The sequence below is a fragment of the Trichechus manatus genome, unplaced genomic scaffold (assembly GCF_000243295.1).
Source record: "Trichechus manatus latirostris isolate Lorelei unplaced genomic scaffold, TriManLat1.0 scaffold00001, whole genome shotgun sequence".
In the NCBI taxonomy this organism is placed as follows: domain Eukaryota; kingdom Metazoa; phylum Chordata; class Mammalia; order Sirenia; family Trichechidae; genus Trichechus; species Trichechus manatus.
The window spans coordinates 30,262,987-30,283,812 of NW_004443937.1; the positions used below are offsets into that span (position 1 = coordinate 30,262,987).

Below are 20,826 nucleotides of genomic sequence, written 5' to 3' on the forward strand. Positions count from 1 at the left end.
TGGGGCAGACACTGGGCTGTGGGAAGTTCCTAGAGCAGATGCCCAGCCCCCACCCCTGCAGGGGTCTGTTGTATAAGTCCCCATTCTTCTTCTGCCCCTCCTTCCACACCTGGCCGAGGTGGAACCCTCTGCGAGGCCCCAGTGGGAGGGAGAATACTTGCGGCTGTCTCTTTCCTCATTGGCATGTCTTCCTGTTCTGGAAGCAGCATGCTGCCTCTTGGGTTGGAGGTGCTAATTCCAGGATGGGAAAAGGCCAAGGCTGCAGGATACCCTGGGGTCAGCACTGGAGGCTGGTCCAGGGAAGTGTGAGATGAAGGAACCCTGGATCGGTCACTCTCCCCATGGCATCCTGGCTCAGCCCCTGCCTCTAGGAAGCCTACTCTGCGGCTGTCCCATAGGTGTGGAGGACCCCACAGGGCGGGTCCTGGGTGTCTAGGATTGGTTGAGCATGGCCTGAATTGGGTGCCAGTCTGGCAGGCCATAGCCTAGGGGCATAGCCTTGGGGTTGGCAGTCCTGGGTTCCAGGCCATCCTGTCACTGTCCAGCTGTGTGATCTTGGGCACATCATGTAACCTCTCTGAGCCTCCATTTCCTCATTTGCAGAGTGCTGGTAAAATACTTGCTTCATAGGTAGGCTGGCGAGGGTTAAATTAAGTGACACAGGTGAGGCATTCATTCCAGCACTGGCCCTCAACAGATGTTTAACAACAGCAGAAAAAATGTGGAAGAAATGCTCATATTCGGGTGTGCTGAGGGGTCAGGCTGAGCTCTTACGATCCAGGCCTAAATCCTTGGCCTGACTGTGGCCATCTGGTTAGCAGAAGGATGGACCAACAGGACAAGATGACCCTTCTGATCCTGCCTGTCCCAGTCATGGGTCACTCTGGGAGACAGCTGTGTCCCCATTCAGAGCTGGGTTACACCTAACACCTGGGAAAGCTCAGGGATGCTTGGGCCCTTGCCTGCTGTGGGAGCTGGGCAGTGCATTCTGTGCCTGATGGAGATCCTGAAAGGTCCAGGGAAACATGGACTCCCAGGCATCAGGTGCTTGTGGCTGTCACAGACTGTCTGATCTGCAGGGACCTGAGGCCTCCTAGTCCACCCTGCTGATTTTATAGAGGAGGAGACTGAAGTTCAGAGCTGAAAAACCAGTCTCAAACAGTTCACGCGTGATGTTTTGTTTTCATTCAACTGTTGGAGCACCTAGTTTGTGCCAGACCCTGGCATGGTAGGGACCATGGGACCCAGCCCTCAGGACTTCTCAGTACGGCTATGGATAGGGGACAGTGTGGACAGGGGAGACTGGAGGAGAGGCCCCATCCTGGTCCTGGGGAAGGCTGAGGACCTAAGCTTTCTGCCTCCTAGGCTGCCTTCCCCTGCAGTGTCCAGCATGGGGCACTGCAGATTCTGCTTCTCAGAAGGAAGGGACAGGATGTAGCCTGGGCAGTTGAGAGTGTCCTATCCCCATACCTCCTCCCTCCCCGGCCTAGCACAACAGAAGCCAGAATCTGCTTCTCTGTGAGTGTGCCGAGGAAGTGAGGTTGCTCCAGGCTCTGTGTTGGGTAGCGATGGCCAGGTTAGAGGTCACCGCCTGCTTTTGGATGCTGCCACCCTCATGAAGTATGGACTGACAGCTCCCTAGCCACACCCCACACCTGATGTCAGCTGGGCAGGGGGGAGGCTGGTGGCTCGCCAAGGCCTGCTGAGGCCCCACCTGGTCTGGCTGTGGGGCTGGGATCTCCCCACTCTAGGAAGTGGTACAGGAAAGGGCGCACCACAAGGCAGAATAGTGGTGGTTGCTGTGAACCCTCTCATATCACATGCTACTCGAGTCTTATGTGTTGGAGCCCCTTGTGGGAAGAGGCTGCAAGGCCTGAGCGAGTAGTTCCTGTGGGGCAGAAGGAGGGAGTCCGTTCCCCATACCTGGGGGCCTTGGCATGGTCGGTGGGGGTGGAGGGGTGGGAGGAAGCATGTAGGCCGCTTCCTCTTTACAGATCTGCACATACACACATGCAGATGCACACACACAATGGTCCAGTTCGGCCCTGCCCTTGCCCACTTGAGTGGGAAAGTGCTCTGCCCTCAGCCCTGTTTCTGAGGTGGAGGCTGAGGCTCAGAAAGTGACTTTAGCCCCTCCTCCTGGGCCTGGCCCCTCTGGGTGTCTTGGGTGTTGTGGGGGCAGGAACGAGCTTGAAGGACTCTGAGCGTCTCGCTTGTTCCTGACCAACTCTGGCCTGTGGACAGCCCCTCGTGGCCAGGCTGTTGTCACCATACCCATGGTCCCCACCTTCTGCCCCCCCCTTCTGCTGCCACCACCTCCACTACTGTTTGGGGCTGAAGCAACCTGCCTGCCCGCCCTCTTGGGGAGCCTGGCTGAGGCAAGCAGGGCAGGGCAGCCACTTCAGCCTGGATCTGTCGCTTATATTCACCACCCAGGAGGGAGCATCTGCTCCAGTCAAGGAGTGGCCGGGGGGACTGGAGACCTCTTTGGATTCTGCCTTTGGAAAGCTAGACTGCTATTGAAGTCCCCCTCTTCCCCTCAGTCCTGTGAGAGCCAAGCCTCGGGCCCCCCTAGTCTACAGGGGTTGAGGCTTACCTGGTGAGAGCTCTGACTTAGGCCTGTGCCCCATCCCCACTCCCTCAGTGTGTGTGGAGATGACCCCCCTTGCCCTTCGCACAGGCACTGAGGTCAGATGGAGGCTGAGTGACCTTTGCTGAGTGGCTTGGCTCTGAACCTCAGGAAGAGGGTTGATAACAAAACCTGCTGCACAGGGCTTTTGTTGGGATTTATGAGCTGCTGCGTGGAAGGCAGCGGCTGGGGCAGGTGGTAAGCACCTTGTCAGATATCAGCTGTTGTTAGGTTTATGCTTCTGGGGGGAATGAGGAAGGTTCCTGAAACACTTCTGGATGGGAGCTCCCAGAAATCCCCCAGACGACCCTTTGGGGATTGGCGTCCTGCTGTTGTGCCTGTCTTCCTCACCTCTTCTGGAGTCTGAAGTATTGGTCCTGGCCTGGCCTGGCTGTCTTCGTCTGCTCACGTCCTGCTTGCTGCCTGCTCCAGTGTGTTTGCGTACTCGGGGACAGGTGGGGCTTGGTCCTGTAGCACTTAAGAGGCCTGGTGTCCACCTGCTAATAATAGGCAGATATAGCTGCTCCTTCCCCTGAGGGGCACCAGTGGAAATGGCGGGCACTGCCCCTAGTTCTCTCCTTACCTTGGCAGCTCTGGACCGGGTGGGTTGGGGGTCAAGGCAGCCCTCTGGGGCCTGGCATTGGAAGGTGGTGCAGCTGCCCATGTAGATTGTGGGCCTGGGGCTGGCCATTTCTGCTGAACCTGAGGGCTGGGTTTGATCTGTGCCAGCTGACTCCATTTCTCCTTTCTGGATCCTAGGAGATACTGACCTTGTCTAGTTCCTGGACTTATTGAGCTGTTGACTGGGCAGGCCCTGAGGTGGCTCTCTCCACTGTGACCTCACGCGACAGGCTGGCAGGCACTGTGAGGCCCCTCTGGAAAGGGCAGTGGGGCCAGTCCTAGGACCAGCTCATACCTGGAAGCTTCAGGTTCTAAGAAGACTCCCCCTTTCTGCAGCGCTAGGACTCGGGGGGGCCTTGCAGCCTTGAAGGAGATGCTCTGGGGCCTGGCCTGCTCCTACCTCCTTCCTGGTACTCTTGCATTAAAGGGAAATCCTGGGTGGCCTTACCTTTACCCAGAGTGGTGGTGGGTCTGGCCTCTGCCTTGTCTCACTGGCATGGATCATTGCTGGTGCTAGTTCTGGTCACAGGTACCGTCCAAAGAAATGATTAATACAAGGAGGAAAGGGAGCAAGCAGGTGGAACTGGGAGGCCCAGGCTGACATTCCAGGGTTAGGGCCAAGTTAAAACATTGCATTGGACCAGAGTGGGTGGGGCCTTATCAGGACACCCCCACCTCCCGGGCCCTTCGACAACCTCAGTGGGCCATTCCCCAGGTGTGGACTTGTGTTCTCCTAGGAGCCAGGAGGAGCCTTCCCATGCCCCTGAACCAGGCTTGCCATTCTGTGGCTTATCTTAGAACTTGTCCCATCTCCTTGCTGGTGCCTGGTTCAGCCACCTCCGGGCTCCAGCCTGCCATGGGGCTGTTTGGCAGGTGGTGGGCTTGCTGAGTTACCTCCTGGACTCCCTTTTAGTCCCTGACCACCAGGAGGGGGCAAGAAGTCCTCTCCTGTGTAGTTGGGAATTGTTCAGACAGGAAGGGGGCACCTGTGCCCAGCTCACCTCCAGGATCCCAAGAGCCCTGTCTGCTTATTAGCTGCCTCCCTCCATCATGACGAGAGCCCCTCCCTTTCTCCAGGTCGAAGGAGAGGTTTTCTCTCGGCGCGAGACCTGTGTGTGCATGTGTGTGTGCGCATGAGCCATTGCTGAGCATGCCCCAACAGCTTTCTGTGTTGGAGGGATCCTAGGGAGCCCTGAACCTTCCTGCCTGGAGGCCTGGAGTTGGAAGGAGAGCCATCGATTACAGTGCAGCACAATACTGCCCTCGTGTGGGCATTTGAGATCAGAGAGGAGGGCTGCCTGGCGGGGAGGGGCAGGAGGCTCTGAGTAGGGTGAGCTGATGGGCGTAGTTTCCCAGGCAGAAGGGGCTGTGGAGTAGGGTGAAGAAGGACATTCCAGGCAGAGGAAGTAGCTTACGCAAAGGCAGGAAGCATGGGAGGACATGGCATGTTTGGGGAGATGCAAATAGTTCCCTGTGGGCATGTGCGGGGGTGTGGTGGAGAGGAGGCTGGCCAGGCGGGCTGGGCCACAGCCTGGATGTTTCCCTCCCTCTGCAACACAGACGCTCGGTGGGCGCCTGCCCACCTAGGCTCTGGCCCCTGCTGGGATCTGGGGCTACAGAAAGGGGGGACCTTTTGTGCCAGGCTTAGGAGTTCAGTCTCATCCTGAAGGTGAATTGGGAGCCATTGAGAGGTTTTGAGCAGGAGTGTGCGTGATCCCGTGTGTTTCTGGTGTCCTTTGGGAGCCCCATGAGGACTGCTGAAGTGATCCCAGGAAAGACTCTGGCACCTGAACCCAGGCAGGACGAGGGGTGGAAAGGAGAGGCCAGGTGGCTTGCATCGGTTTGTCCATCTAACCTCTACTGAATGTCTTTCCTGTACGGCACAGCTTGCTAGGGTCAGGGACATGGACATGGGCTTTGCAGCAGGCACTGCCCCTTGATCTGTCAGCAGGAGGCCTGCTAGAACCTCCTGCCAGCTGCTAAATCTTACCAGCCTCGTCCTGAAGTGTGAGTGGGGCAGTTGCACCATCTAGAGATGAGAGGTGGTACTACAGCGATCCCCTCTGGGTGGGTGGAGTGGGAGGAGCTTTGAGGCTAAGAGACGTGACTGTGCTGCAAGGTAGATTTGATCTGGGCAAGAGTGTTTACAGTGAAATGCTGACATGTGCGTGCTGGGGGCGGTACCACTAAGCCACCCTGAAAGGTTCCCTAAGAGGGTGTTTGAGCTTAAAGGATGGGCAGGGAGGACTATTCAGAGGTTTGGGTGGATGGGCATTCTAGGCCAAGGGACAGTCATTTGGCCTGTGTTACAGCTGCTTAATAACCACCAACAATAATAGGGCATTTTCTGAGTGCTGGACCCAGGCTGAGCCCTCGTGTACTGACTGACTGACTAATGCTGTTAAGTTGATTCTGACTTACAGTGACCCTATAGAACAGAGTAGAACTGCCAAGGAGCAGCTGGTGGATTTGAACTCGTGACCTTTTGGTTAGCGGCCGAATGCTTAACCACTGTACCACTGTTTAATATGATAGTTCTGTAAGTAGCTATCAAGGAGCTGGGGCTCTGAGAAGCCAAGTGACTTGTCCAGGATCACATCCAGGCCTGCCTCTCTCCAGGCTTGATGTCATTGGATTCAAGGGGGCAGCAAGGGAACTAGAGACACAGGGGCTGGGGATAGCCCCAGGGGCTGCTCAGATTTGAGAACCTGGAGTCCTTGGGTGGTGCAAATGGTTAACATGCTCAACTGCTAATTGACAGGTTGGAGCTTTGAGTTCACTCCAAGGTGCCTTGGAAGAAAGTCCTGGCAGTCTACTTCTGGAAAATCAACCATTGAAAAGCCTTTGGAGCACAGCTCAATTTTGAAACACATAGGGTCAACACATAGGAGTCAACTCGGTGGCAGTTGGTTTTGACTGGTTCAGTTAGTGCCCAAGTCCCAGGCAAAACGTGACTCCAAGAACAAGGCCAAGTTGGTCAGAATAGAGGAGGCAGAGCAGGGCTGAGAAGGGATCGTGGTAGTACCTTGGAAAGGGAAAAGGGACGGAATGGGAGGGCAGAAGTGAGAACAGGGAAAATGACTTTTCAGTGCTGGGAAGGTGGACTGGGGAGAGAAGGTAGAGGCGGAGGGAGTTACCTGTTTAAATTGAGGGGTCAGTGGTCCCCGGGGGCAAAAGAGAAAGGGGTCTTCAAATCAAGAATTGAGAGCATGAGGTCTGTGTGAGTCTCCTGGATTCGGGAACGGTGCTCCTGGGGGCTCAGCTTGAGCACTCTCGCAGACTCAGCTGCAGGAAGGCAGACATGGGACACACTGGGAAGAGAGAACCGCTGACTCTAAGGCCAGGAGAAGGAGGTGCTAGGCCTTACAAGTGCGAGTCAGGCCTAGGCAAGTATTGGAAGCTCACGTAGGAGCCCACTGGCTGGGGTTTCTGGGAGGTGGGAGGGGAGCAGAAGTGCAGGTGCTAGGGGCCCAGAGAGACTGGGAGGGGAGCCAGCTCTCAGACTTAGCCAGGAAGTGACTTGGGCAGTGGGGCGGGGCCTGGGATGGGCTTGGATTGGAGAGAGGGTCTGGAGGCCCAGGTCACGGTGGCTGGCCCTGCCTGAGGGACTAGGGGAGGATGCCTTCGCAGAGTTTCAGCAGCAGCCCAGAGTTCAGTGCCATCCCTAGTCCTGACCAGCGCTTCCTGCAGCACCCCTCCCCAGCCAGATGCCTCTTTATCCCTGAAAACCAGACAGACACACACACACTTTTTCCCCCCTAAATTTTATTTGTTTTGTTGTTGTTGAGCACACTCACACACTTTTGCTTCCCTGAAGAGCTCTCGGCTCTTTTCCTTGCTCTCCCCTTCCAGTTTTGCTGGGACCCACTCTTTGCGAGCCACAATTTCTCTGCCAGTGAGGGCTGCTCTCCTCCAGGAGATAGGAGGGAAGTGAGCTAAGAGCTGGGCTGCATCCACGCCTGAGGACTGGCGGGCCTGTAGGCATGCCCATGGCACAGGGGGGTGAAGGTGGGCAGAGGGTCACATCAGGGGGCAAGAAGGCCTCAGTGATGCTGTTGGTGGGCTGTGTGGGGAAGGAGTATGGGGCATGAGAGTCAAAGGTCCTCTCCAGCCTTCCCTTGCCCAGGCTCCTGGAGGAGGGCCAAGTCATTCCCTGCACGCCCCCCAGGTCTCCAGCATATTCGGGCGAAGGAATAAACAAAGGGCTTGTTAAGAGTCCTACAGCAGGATGCCACAGGCAGGGAACCATGGATGTGTTCCAGCAGGGAACTTGCTCAGTCCTGGTACCCGAGCTGATAGTTCTGCCAGGCCCAAGCTGATGCGAAGGCAAGAGGTCTGGGGACCCCCTTCCTCTGCCCAAACCTGCACTCCTTCTCTGTCTCACCAGGTGTACCCTGAGAAGTGCCGCTGCGCCGTGGGCAGCATCCTGAGCGAAGGTGAGGAGTCACCCTCCCCCGAGCTCATCCACCTCTACCAGAAATTTGGCTTCAAAGTGTTCTCCTTCCCGGCACCCAGCCACGTGGTGACAGCCACCTTCCCCTACACCACCCCCCTGTCCATCTGGCTGGCTACCCGCCGTGTCCATCCTGCCCTGGACGCTTACATCAAGGTGAGACACAGGCCTGGTGTATAGGTGGGAGACTGGAGGAGGGGTCTGGGGAGGACAGTGCCCTGGGCCCCCTATGGAGTTGCCTAGGGAGCTGGGAAGATGGGCAGAGGCCGGTACATCTCTTCAGAGCATCACAGGAGCACAGGGAGCTTGCTTAGAAAGCTGGCCTATCAGTCCCACTCTGTCTTCTACCTGAGACATCCTTAGTGCTCAGAGGGGCGGGCAGGTCCACCTTGACCCCATTCTGCTGGAGACCTGCAAAGCAAGGGCCCTGAGGCTCCCAGCTGCTGGGCAGGTCCCAGGTGCCCATGTGCTGCATGGGCTCAGGGCCCCTGGGCCTGAGACGCTTGAGCCAGGTCTGCTCCCTGAACCCAGGAGTAGGGCAGCAACAGCAGGCCGTGTCTCCTTCACTTTCTGGGCTGGTTAGCGGTAACACCGGCAGCCTGGCCTACCTGGAGGAAGGAGGAGAGCCAGCCATAGGAGGGCTGACAGGGGTCTCTGTCCACAGAGATTTTTAAAAACTTACCCTGTTGAATATCACTTCTCCTCTAAAACCTTTTGTAAACTTGAGTACCGGAGAAATGATCCCAGTTTGGACTTGGAAACCACTGTTTATTCATTCATTCAACTTACTGAGTGTCTGGGTGCCGTGTGTTGTGCTGGGCACAATGGGACTGTGGCACATGAAATAGGTGGTAGAGACAGGTAACGAATGTCAGACAAATGGGATACTTGCTAGAAGAGAACAGGATGCAGTGGTGAGAAGAGCCAGGGGGACCAGCTTGGACAGACTGGTCAGGGGTGACCTCTCTGAGGAGGACCCTCTAAGGCAGAGTCCTAGAAGAACCTTTGGGCAGGGGGTAGGAACGTTGCAGGCAGAGCAGCGGGAGAGCATTGGAAGTCACTGCAGGGTTCCAACCAGGAAGGTACCACCATCTGAGCCACATCTGTGCGAGATGGGCTACCCCTTCCCTGGCCGGCGTGGACCTGGCTTGTGGATCACAGGGGCCGAGTAGGGTGCTTAGGAGGCTGTTGCAAATCTTAACCGTGAATGACAGTGGCTTGGGCTAGTGTATTGGCTATAGAGGTGCTGACAAGGGGGAGATTTATGATTTATTTTGGGGCAGAGCTGATGGACTTGTGAGTGGGTTGGATGTTGGGGGAGGGGAGGGGCAGGAGCAGTCACAGAGGGTTCCAGTTCCCCCTGGCCTGAGCAGGTAGTGGTGCTTTTCACTGAGATGTGGGGAACTGAGGGAGGACATGGTTTGGGGGGGCACATCAGCTCTGTAGGCTGTGTCAGTGGAGCTGCCTGATGAGAGACATCGGGTGGTGGTGTGGGGTCAACAGTGACGTGTATACCAAGAGTCTGGAGTTCAGAGAGAGGGTTGGTCTGATGGATGTGGTTGGGGACTGTCTTAGTCATCTAGTGCTGCTATAACAGAAATACCACAAGTGGGTGGCTTTAACAAAGAGAAATTTATTTCTTCACAGTAAAGTAGGCTAAAAGTCTAAATTCAGGGCATCAGCTCCAGGGGAAGGCTTTCTCTCTGTGGGCCTTCTCATCAGTCTTTCCCTGGACTAGGAGCTTCTCTGCGCAGGGACCCCAGGTCCAAAGGATGCCCTCTGCTCCTGGCACTGCTTTCTTGGTGGTATGAGCTCCCCCTGTCTCTCTGCTCATTTCTCTCTTTTATATCTCAAGAGATTGTCTCAAGACACAATCCAGTCTTGTGGACTGAGTCCTTCCTCACTAACACAACTGCCACCCACCTTCCCTCATTAACATAGAGGCAGGATTTACAACATATAGGAAAATCACACAATACCAGGAGTCATGACCCAGCCAAATTGATATACACATTTTGGGGGGACATAATTCAGTCCATTGGTATTTAACTGGGAGGCTGCCCTGAGCCTCCTAGTCTCTTTGGGATCAGGCAGGCAGTTGATGGCCTGTGGCAGGCAGGGCTGCGCAGAGGGTGTGGTCAGTATGGCTGGGGTCAGGGGACAGGAAAAGAAAGTCAGTGTGAGTGGAACTTGGGGGACTTGGAGGAGCCTTGTGGCTTTGTTCTCCATAGCAGCTTGGGGGAGAGGGTCTGGCCTTGATGGAAATGGGAGCTCAGCCAGGTCCTGGAGAAATGAGGTGCTGGTCACCAGCTCTGGCTTTGGAAGGGGAGAAACAGGGTGAGAAGAGCTGGAAATGGGAAGGCTGTCTTGGCAGGGAGGGCAGGGGCCTGGAGAGGGCAGAGACGGGTCTCCTTTGTGAGCTGAAGGGTGGCAGCCGGCAGGAACTGGGCAGGGGCATGCTTGCCTGGGGGCAGGGTTGGGGCTGGAGGCTAACGGCAGGGTGAGGCAGGAGTTGGGGTGCTGAGGACAGGAAGGGAGACCTCAGTGCCCAAGGCCTGCTCAGCATGCCTTCTGAGGGTGGGCCTCACCCATCTCACCTAAGGAAGGGCCGATGTGTGTTGTCTCAGGACCTGTCTGTGCCGTCCTCAACCCCAAGGGCCAATTTGGAAGAGGACCCCTGGGAAGAGACTCCCTAGGTTCCAGACCTCAGAACAGAGCATGGGCATGTGGCATGGCGGCGAGCAACCCAGCCACCAAAGCCTTTTCTTGGCTTCAGGAGTTTATTTTTAGACACCTTTGTCCAAATTTCCCGGCCCCTGACAGCTTCACAAGTTGCCTGGTTTTGACGTCACCTCTTTGATGAGAGCCCTTCCCCCTTCCTCCCCCTCCTGTGGGAGCCTGTCAGCCGTGCTCTGGGCTGGAGACTCCTCGGCTGGGGGCTGGAGCAGGGACAGTACCATCCTCTTTCTCTCTGGGATGAGGAAACCAGGGATATAGGGGGAGAGCAAGGGGCTTCTCCCCGGATGTCTAGGAGGCATGCTTGTGTGGCCTTGGCCAGCAGCTGCGAGGGTGAGGGACTCCAGGCTGCCCAAAGTGGAGGGATGGCCCAGGGTCCTCTGCTTGTTTCTGGGAGGGTCACCTGTGCCCCCATGTTTAGTCTAATCTTGTGCCTTGGGGAACAAAGCCAGGTAAGAAATAAGGAAGAGGTGGCTCTGTGTGCAGGTCTCTGCCTGCTGTGGAGAGGGGGCTGGCCCTGTGCCTCTCAGCCCAGGAGACAGAGAGAAGGGAGTACCAGGCTCCCTCCCACCCCTGCCCTCTTCCCCACTTCCCTGGGGTCAGAGAAAGGAGGCTGCTAATGAGGCTCTGGGCGCTTCTGACTCTCCCAGCCCTGACAGCTGGCTGCCTTTAGCCGAGTGTGTGTGTGCATGTGTGTGCGTGCACACACGTACACGCTCCCCCTCTCCACCTCTCGCCTCTTTCTGGATCTGAGGCTACGCCTGCCGTGGAGGTGCTTCAAATGGAATGACAGCAGCTGCTTGCCCTTTTTCTTAGGAGGGGTGAGGGAGGCCAGGAGCCCTACTGCCAGGAGGAGGGGTGGGAGGGCTTGGCAGGCTTGCCTGCCTCCCCAGAGGCTGGGGCCAGGAGAGGGGGTGATGGGCCTTAGAGAGCTTTGGTGGGGGAGGCGGAGAGCAGCTGATGTCCTGCAGTTGTAGATGTGCCTGAGCTGGGGCAGGACTGGCCTCATGGGACAGCAACAGCCTGGAGTATCCCTCTGAGGAGCCCAAAGAGAAGCCTTTGTGGGGATTCCGGAAGGGATGGCTGGAACCCAGCTTTGTGGTCTGCATGACAGCCCCTGGCTCTCTAGCAGGCTGAGCTACAGGGGCTGGAACTTTGTCTTCCTCCACATGAACTACTAGGGGGCCCCAGGCCGAGCACCCTGGGACAGTGTGTGTGTGAGGGGTCCCCAGGTACTGTGTGACTATCACTCCACATAGAAGATACCACAGCTTTGTCAGGCTGCACCGTGGAGTCCGAGGAGGTGGCTTCTAGGGCAGAAGGAGACCGTTCCCTAAGCCCCAGGAAGGAGCCGTCTTTTGGCAGCTACAGGAGGGAGCTGAGCTCCAGCTTGCAGGGCCACAGAGTTGGTGGGACCCAGATGTCAGCCCAGAGCAATGGCAAAGGCCTCAGAATTCACCTGAGGGTGGAACCCGTCTGAGTGAGTGTCCAGGGAAAGCTCCAGGCATGTGGAGCAGGCCAGGGCTCAGTGGTAGGCCTGGGGACCGTGTGTGAAAGGTCCCCTGAGCACAGTGCCGGGCTCGTGTCTGTTTGTAGTAGTTGGGTGGGGGGGAGTCATCCCAAGGGTTAGACTGGTCCAGCCAAACCCCCATGCCTGACTTTCCACCTGACAGGATAAAGAATCTTCTCCATATACCCGCTTCCCCAGTGTCTCTACTTTCTGGGAGTTTTCAGAGAAAGATTCTTGTAAAACGATTTAGGCATTTTCTCCCAAGTTCAGGGAGACACAGGGCATTGTCCGCATGGTGACTGCCCCTTCAGGCTCCAGGAATGCAGGCAGGCCCTGGAGGCCAGACTTGACCCTTTATCCACAGAATGGAAGGAAGTGGGTAAGGGTTGCCGAGGGGAGTATAGTGAGCCAGTGAGGGGGACCGTGGTGGCAGTTTCTGAGACAGCTGGGTTGACTTGGGCTATTAAGCCAGGAGTTAAAAGTGGGCAAGGACCTCAGACTTCTGAGGAGGAAGCCTAGAGACTCTGCTGAGGTACCCCGTGGCTGACAGCCAGGGGCTGGGGGGGCCACACTCAGACCCTTACCTGCTTCAACTGGAGCAGCTCTGCCTCTGGCTTGTACAAACCAGATGACCTCGTGAGCTTTTGTTTGGAGGAGGGCTTCTGGGCTTAAGTGGTTTGAAAACCTCTGTCCTGAGAGGTGGCCAGCTGTGTGTCTGTCCCAGGGCCTGAGGATGCTATGGCAGCTGCAGAGCGAGTGGAGCTGGGAGGCATAGGCAGGCGTGGCGCTCCCAGAAGAGGCAGCCGTTTCTGGGGGAGCGTGACTCACTGGAGCTGGGCTTGGAGGGGAGCCCTGGGAGCCACGGGGTGCATACCCCTCTGGGGTGGTTGAGGCTGAGTTCCTTAGTGATGGGTGATCAGAGGCAGTGCCAGGGGGCAGGCAGCTGGGAACGAAGGAGCAGGGGGCCTGGGAGAGTGGGTCTGCCTGTTGAGCTGTGGCCCGAGGAACCTGGCTGTTGTAGGTCTGAGCCTGAGTCCTGTTCCCTGGACTTCAGAAGCCAGCCCATGTGTTTGTTCCCCTTAGCCTCCCTCAGTGACTCTGAGGGAGCCAGTGGGGGGTCTGAGTCCATGCTGGGGCCAGAACACCAGTGGGGAGCAGTATGGCCTTGGCAGTGAGAACCCATGTGAGGGCGCCCCAGCGGGAATGTGAGATTTGGGGTCGTCCCCTCCCCGATGTCTATCACCTCTGTTGAGCTAATGTGAGAGGGTGTTCCAAGCTTTGTTTTTAATAAGGGGGCCCCTTTGCCAGCCCAGTGCCTTATTCAGCAGTTACTGACAGAGCCCTCTTCTGTGCAGCGCTATCCTGGGCATGGGGGAAACCAGCAAGGAGACAGTCAGAGGGGCCTAATCAAAGCCAGCTTCCCCATCGTTTTGCAAACAGGGAGACAGGCCTGGGGAGGGGAGGTTACCCAAGGTCAGAGGATGCAGCAGTGGCTGAGTCCAGACTGGGTCCCTTGAGCTGAGGATCATTCTGACGGCTACCTGCCTTTCGCGCCTTTCATGAGTGGGGCTGGGCCCAGGAGGCTGAGGACTCACTGGTCATGAACATGGGGTAGTGCCCACAGCTTAGGTGGGTCTGGGATGGCAGCCCTGTGGCCCAACACCCACTTGACCCTCTGTCTCCAGCCCTGCTGGGCAGAGTTGGGGGCTGAGGCTGCTGGTCTGGGTAACCGAGGGGGAGCCTGCCTGCCCAATTGCCCAGCCAGCCCTCACTCGGGGAGGCCTCGGCAGCTGCTGCAGGCACAGGAAACAGCTGCCGCAGGGGCCCCATCAGTCCTCATGTCCTCACCTTCAGTGAGGTGGAGGCGGCCCCATTCCCAGGCTTCCCTTACTGGGGCTCCAGAACTGGCTCACCTGCCAGTGCTGCCACCTGCTAATTGGCCTGCCCTGGAACAAGGAGGAGGGCACCTTCGGCACTGCCAGGGCCTGGGGCTGAGTGACAAGCCCCTGGAACTCTTTCCTCCCCCATCTCCCCTGGCCACAGGACTTCACCACGCCTGGAGAGAGGAGGGGTGTCGTCACGGAGCAGCCTTTCTGAGTTGGTGGCATTTGGGCTCAGCCTTGAAGGATTTACCAGGTGGGAAGGCAGGTCAGGCGTGAGCAGAGGCTTGGTCGCAGGCCTGGTTGTGTGTCTAGAGTGGCTGCGATGTAGGGGAAGAGGCAGGGTTGGGAGCAGCTATCAATGGCTTCAGATTTAGGCCGGAGAGATTGGGCTGGGTCCTCCAGGCTCTAGGGACCACAGCTAACATCTGAGTAGATGAGTGAGGGCGTCCAGCCTGGGCTTCGGAACAGGACTCTCGAGCACAGAGAGAGGATGAGGAGCCAGAGAGTACCAGAAGTTAGCTGAGAGTAACTCTCAGATAACCCCAAGCCAAGAGGGGACACCCCACACCCTGCCAGGCTTCCCTGGCTCTCCTTAGGGAGCTCCCCCTGACTGTTGAGGGATAGGGGGTTCAGGCCTTTTCCTTCTGCTGGCCCAGGCACTCACACCTGCTCCCCAGCCTCTCTGGCGTCCCTCCCCCTGCCCCCATTCTCAGGACTGAAAGCATAAGGCCAGCCTTTGCTGGGGCGGGCGTGGGAGCCACCACTCTCGAAATACCAGCTCAGATATCATAGCTTGGCAGCCCTGCAGGACCCTGGAGGCTGAGGCTTGTCTGGATGATGCTGTAGGATTGAGCCTTCAACAACCCTGAGGGAGCCTTTGTCCCCAGGCAGATGGGACTTGCCAAGGAAGAACTGTTGCTGTTCTCCCAAAGCTCGGGATTCTAGGGGCTAGGGAGGAGGAGGGCAAAGAAGGACCCTGCCCTCTAGCACATCCCTCAGCTAAGGAGAGGCTAGCTGTCAAGTTATGCAGATAGAAAACCTCGGGCTCCGAGACTGGAAGGGCTTCCCTGAAGGGTGGAGCAGCCGTCAGAGGGGCCAGTGGAAGATGAAATTCAGGGCCTTCACTTCCCACCTCATCCCCTCCTCCCCACTCTCCTCTCCATTCCCAGTTGCCCACCTGTCCTTCCCCTCTGGCACTTCCTGACTCCTCTGGCTCCCAGGTGCTTTGCTTCACGGCTCCATCTGCACCGAGCAGCCTTCCTGCTGCTGGATAATCAATCAGCAACATTTTTGTCAGCTTGTAAGCCGAACGGGGCTCAAGGTCCTTGACTGCACAGACGTGGCGAAAAGCGGCTGGACCTAGGAGAGGGTGGGCTGGGAACCTGCCATGGTAGGAGTATTGTCTGGGAGGGCCAGGGCTCCCCTCCCCAGGTTTGGAAAGGAGAGCAGTGGCGTCCCAGGGCTGACCTCTGCCCCGCCCCCCCGTTTTCTAGCCAAGTTCCCCATGGGGTGCTTACCCCCATGCTCCCCACCCTCTGGTCCTGCTGTTTGAGGGCCCAGGAAGGCCAGAGCCGGGCTGAGCTGGGGTTGGGGTTGGGTTGGCCATCTGGGTCTGGGGCAAGGAAGGGCTGGGCATGGCTGCTGGGTCAGGGGCTTCTCAAGCCACTCGTCACTAGGGCACTGCAGGATCTGTGTCCTCTATGCCTGCTTTGAGGGAATCTCTCTTCCCCAGCTCCTCAGAGCCACAGCCCACCCTGGTGCTCAACTGCACCCAGGCCCCCTCTATGGACCGCCCAGGAAGCCAGGGCCTAGGTAACGCCGGGGAGATGAGCAGAGGTGTAAATTGCATGGCGAGCTGCCGGCTCTGAGGTGAAAATGAAAAGTCCTCAGGCAGCGGCAACAGCGGGCACAGCAGGCTGGGGTGCCAGGCACAGCACCCCGCTCTCTCGCCCTGCTCTGCTCACAATTCACTTCCTGCAGACTTCCCCAGGCGCCCACCCAGCCCGCCCAGCCGGCCTGGCTCCTCTGCCATCCCCTCTCTGCCATTCAGGGGGCTCCCTAATGTGGACCCGCAGACCAGCCCTGGGCGAGACCCATCTCTCAGAGGTCCTTCGTCTCTTGCTTCTGTTATATTTTCTAACTGGCTGACTGCTGCACAGAGAGATGGCCTGGACTTCTGTTGATTTTGTGACCTTAGTGTTGGTGATAGTTTCATTGTTGATTCTTTTTAGGTTTTCCAAGTATGTATTCATTCTATTTTTAAATAATGGGTGTTTTCATTCATCTTTTCCATTTCCTCATTTCTTTTGAGATCATCTCTTCCAACTCCTTTAATTCACAGTTGGGGAAACTGAGGCCCACAGGGAAGCCACCCATTTGTCAGGAGTCAGGCCAAGTCTCTGGACTCCTGCCTGGGGCTCTCTGCCACCTCCTGTCCCCTCTATCCCCTCCCTGGCGGCCCCATCTCTTGCTCCCTGTCTCTTTTGGCCATCATTCTCAGGGCTTTGGGCCCCCTTGCTATGGGGAGAGGGCCAGAGATGTTCACCAGCCCCTCTGCAAGCTCTCCCTGTTGGTACTGCATGGCCCCCAGTGCTGTCTCGTTTGTCTTTGCCTGCCCAACAGACAAGCTCAGGTTCTGGGCCAGAGGCTGTTGAGAGGCCTAATGGGGATGAGAGGGAGCCCGGGAGAATGAAGTTGACGGAAGTTCCTGGGCGGAATAATAACATGCTACGTTCCAGCCACAGCCTCCCTGCTGTGCCTCCCCCAAGCACTTTATATATGCAACGCAGACCGGCTTCCGGGGGGGTCTGAGCTCCCACTCGCAGGGACCGCTGTGTGTGTGCAGGCGGAGGCATGTCGGTGTCTGTGTAATTAAAAATGAGCATGCATCGCTTCACCCAGCAAGGAGATGCCGCCACCTCAGGTGGGATGCAACAGCTGTTTGCCGGCTGTGTGGCTGCCCTGCTGTCCAGCCTGGCATGTGGAGGGACGGGTAGGACTGGGCAGCTCAGTATAGGTGAGGGAGGCCCAGGGGCACTCACCCTGAGGCAGGAGGTAAGGGGCTGTGGTGGGGTGGGGAAGGGCATGGGTCAGGCAGGCCTCATCCCTTTTTGGGCCCAGAGCTTGTGTAGTTGTGTGGCCCAGTCCTTGGCCCAGACTCGTTGCTCCCTCCCTTTGGGGATTTAAGGCCACCTAGCTCTGAGCAGACCCAGCCTCAGGGTAGCCTGGGGGCAGGACCTACATTCAGTCTCCAGCCTGGGCCTGACCTCTTCTGTTTCCCTGCCCCACACCCAGCGAAGCGAGGGCACAGGCCTGTACTCTGAGAGCAAGCCTAGGTCATCTCTCTTGCCTCCTTCCTCTGATTCAGTGAGACCTGCTGGCAGAGACACCATGGGTCCTGTGGGGACACCTTGGCCCAGCACGCTAATCTGACCCTTTGCAGAGCCCTCAGCTGAGTGGGCTGAATGCTTGTCCCCACCCCCAGCCAGGAGGTGAGCTCGGCCTGAGTGAGGGAGGGAGTGAGTGTGTGATGTGTTCCCAAGGTGGCCGAGCCAGTGGCACCATGGCAGCCTTGTACGAGCTGGGTGAGCTGCTCCATCCTGTGTCTGCCAGCACCCCTGTGGGGGTGAGCCAGAGCTGGTGGGGCAAGTGCTGGTGGCTGAGGACCCCTGGAAACCCTTGCATCATGGGTAATGTCTCAGATCCCCCTCTGTTTCTGTTTGTGCACGCAGTGGGAGGGACGCCCTGGAGGTGTGTCTGAGGGACTGGAACTCCTGAATCTAGTTTCCAGCAGTTCCTGATGTCACCTTGGCATGATTCACTCCGCTTTCTTCCTGTTAGGTGAGGAGGCTTGTGGGTGTCTGCATCTCTCCCACGTTGGAGAGGACTCTTACAGTTTCCTTGAGTCTGTGTGTGGGAGTGAGCTGCTCTGGGCTTTGGCCTTGTCAGATGGCCAATGGCTTCAGTGGCCAGAACAGGTTCCCCTGTCCCAGCAATGCTTCCTCAAGCCTCTGGCTGCCTGGGCTGCCGGAGGCGGTGTGCTCAGGGCTGGGAGGACTCCAGGCCTATTGGCCCATTCAGGCCCCTTAGCAGCGCCAGCCCAGTGTGGCATTGAGCTGGTGTCCTTGTCCATCTGTGTTGGCTCACCAAGGGCTCCCTGGGGCTCGCTGAGTGAGAGGCAGCTGTCCTTGTCGTCCTCTGACGATTTCCAATATTTACCGCCTCATCAACATGCCGCCCTGGGGCCACACTCCTTCTGTGCAGTGAGGACCTGAGAGCTGGCTGTGGCTGTCCCTCTTCCCTCTGAGGCCGCACCTGGCTGGGAGGGGAAGGGCTTGTCCTCTCTGCCTGATCACTCAGGGACAGGCATATGACTAGTTCTGTCCCCTCACCCTCTGTCCCAAACCCCTACTGGACCCATTCTTGCTCAGTGGGCAGAACATGGAAGGGAGAGGGGTGTTCCAGGAGGGGGTGCAGGGACAAGTATAAGCTCTTTCCTGCCTGCAGGCCTGGGCTGGAAGTTTTCCCCCTTTGCCTTCTCCCTGCCCATTCTCCTCTGTCTCTGAGTCTGAATTTTGACAGGATCCGGCACTTGTTATGATTTGGAGCTGAACCGTCAATGAGATTTTAATTAGCTCCATGCCTCTCTCCACTGGGGGGGGGGGTCACAGACCCCGAGGTGGCAGAGGGGGAGGCTGGGCTTGGGTACAAGGCTGCCCCCCTCCTCCAGGGACCTGGGGGCAGGCTCAGGCAGCTGGCACTCCCTGTGTGGGATGCTGTGAGGAGGGAGGGCTGGGCAGGGAAGGAAGGGCTGTGTAGCTGGGCCACAGTTTCCTCTCCCTCCTCTGTCTCCCCCGTTCCTCTGTTCTCCTGATGGCTTTAAGATGAAGGCGGCAGCAAGGATGAAGGATGCAGTTTCCATGGCAACGGGGCTGTCCACAGCCAGGCAACTTCAGAGCGGGGCTCTCCGGAGGAGGCAGATGCGCAGAGCAGCCACAGAACTGCCACCTGCCTGCCAGCGAGGGGGCTGGCAGAGCAGGTGGCACAGGGTGGCTGCCTAGCGCTACCCACCCTGATGCCTGGCCTAGAGGGGAGGGTAGAAAGAGCACTACTCCTTCTTATCCTGCTCCTGCCAAGTTCATCCAGAATGGAAGCTGGGGAGGTGGCTTGAGCGCCAGTGGGGGCTGTGGTAGAGTCCTCATTGTGCCTGGACTCTGGGTGGACACAGACTCTGGTCCCTGGAAAATCCCCAAGAGCCAGCCATCTACAGCCCTGGAATGATGGGCTGCCAGGTGGCCAGCAGCCACTCAGTTGCTACTCTTTGGACACTTTGAATGTCCAGAACATGGGGATGCTGGTGAAGGCCATTCCCTGACTGGATTCGGGGGACCTTTTGTTCCTTCTGGCCACCAGAGAAGGACCTGGACCTTCTTTAGGGAACCTCCTTGATCCTGGCCGTGGTGACTGGGCCCAGTTGCTGAGTGGGGTTCAGCAAACAGGCAGATGCCTGCCCCCAGTTGCTGGCAGTGGAGGGGCCTTGGGCCTTTTCAGTGTCTCTTACGTGCTCCCTAGACTTGAGTACCTCTTGCTTCCTGATGTTGTGTTCTTACTCAGCCTCACCTCTGGGCCAGGACTGGGTGAGTATCCCCTACCCACAGAGAGCTGGAAAAGCCTAGGCAGCCATAGGCAGCCATTGGTGTGTTCAGAGATGGGAGGAGCTGGGGGTGGCTGGCCTGTCCCCGAGGCTGGGAGGTGCCGCTGAGAAAGCATCTCTGCTGTACCCCAGGCCCCCACAGCTGCCCCTGATGGGCAGGGAGGTAGACTCATGAGCTGGAGGCCCAGAGAGCACCCAGGTTGGCAAAAACACTTCAAACTATTAAAAATGACGACTTCTTATGGGATCGAATTGACAGCAGCAATTTGAAAGATTAGATAGGAAACTTAGGGGGCAGTGAGTTTATGTTAATGTGGGAGGAGCAACTCGGAAAAGGAGGGTGAGAATGGTTGCACAACTTGAAGAATGTCATCAGTGTCGCTGAATTGTTCTTGTAGAAATTGTCGAATTGCTGTATGTTCTGCTGTGTGTATTCTCAAACAACAAAAATAAATTGTGAAAAATAATAATGACTTCCTTCACTGACCCTAGAGGTGTCAGGACTAGGGCACCCCATTCTGTAGTGAGCACAGAGATTGAGGATGAAAGACCTTGTCTGGGTCACCCATGGCATTATGGCTGAGGTGCTGCTAGACCTGGGGCCAAGCCTCCCGCCCTACATGGCCTCGTGGACAAATCCTCCCTCCAGCTGGCTGCTAAAGGTCCTGGCAGCAGAAACCTCTCAGGCCCACTCCTCCCGTCTTTCCCTGAGGCCTCCTTTTTTTTTTGCCCCTCTTTGCTTTAACTGGTGGGGTTCCTCAATCCTAGTTTGGCCAGGCAGGCAGACAAGTGGAGGCTTGGAGTGGCTTCTCCCCGCCAGGCGATAAGTCTCTCATCACTGCTAAGTGGAAGGCTCATTTCAGAGCTCATGGTGAGAGCCCTGCAGGTGCTATAAATAGCCATGTTGTGAAGGTTGGCGGGTGAGTGGTGACGGCAGGGGCTGCACAGTCATCTTAGTGGGTAATTGCACTCCATTGCAGGAAAGGGGGGCGGGCTACGAGCAAGAGACACTTGACCCCCATTCTGGTTGCTCCTGCCTACCCCTGGACAGCTCTGGCATGTGTCTGTGCCCCACCTCCACAAACCCCAGGGTGGGAAGTATCAGGCTCTGTCCAGGCAGAGGGGAGTAGAGTTCCTGTCTCAGCACTTGAGGGCTTCCCAAGACGCTGGTACTTCGGCCCACTGGGCAGTCAGGGTAATGCCCACTGCTAGACAGCATCGGCCCACTGGGCAGTCAGGGTAATGCCCACTGCTAGACCTACTTAGCCTGTCTGCCTCTCCAGCCTAGGGTTGGCCTCCTCCCCCATGGCCTCTCCAGCCCAGGGTTGGCCTCCTCCCCCA

The 20,826-nt window shown here is 57.5% G+C and overlaps 1 protein-coding gene across 2 annotated transcripts in view; it reads left to right on the forward strand.

Moving 5' to 3' along the window:
- The window catches only part of TEX264 (testis expressed 264, ER-phagy receptor), a 31,473-nt gene that overhangs the window by 5,418 nt on the left and 5,229 nt on the right, over positions 1-20,826 (forward strand). Inside the window, exon 4 of one of the 2 annotated variants that reach the window (XM_004368579.3) lies at positions 7,638-7,859. The exons of the other annotated variant lie outside the window; for it this stretch is intronic. Within the exon in view, the coding sequence (XP_004368636.1) occupies positions 7,638-7,859 (222 nt within the window). The remainder of the gene's footprint in view (positions 1-7,637; positions 7,860-20,826) is intronic. 2 annotated transcript variants of the gene reach the window in all.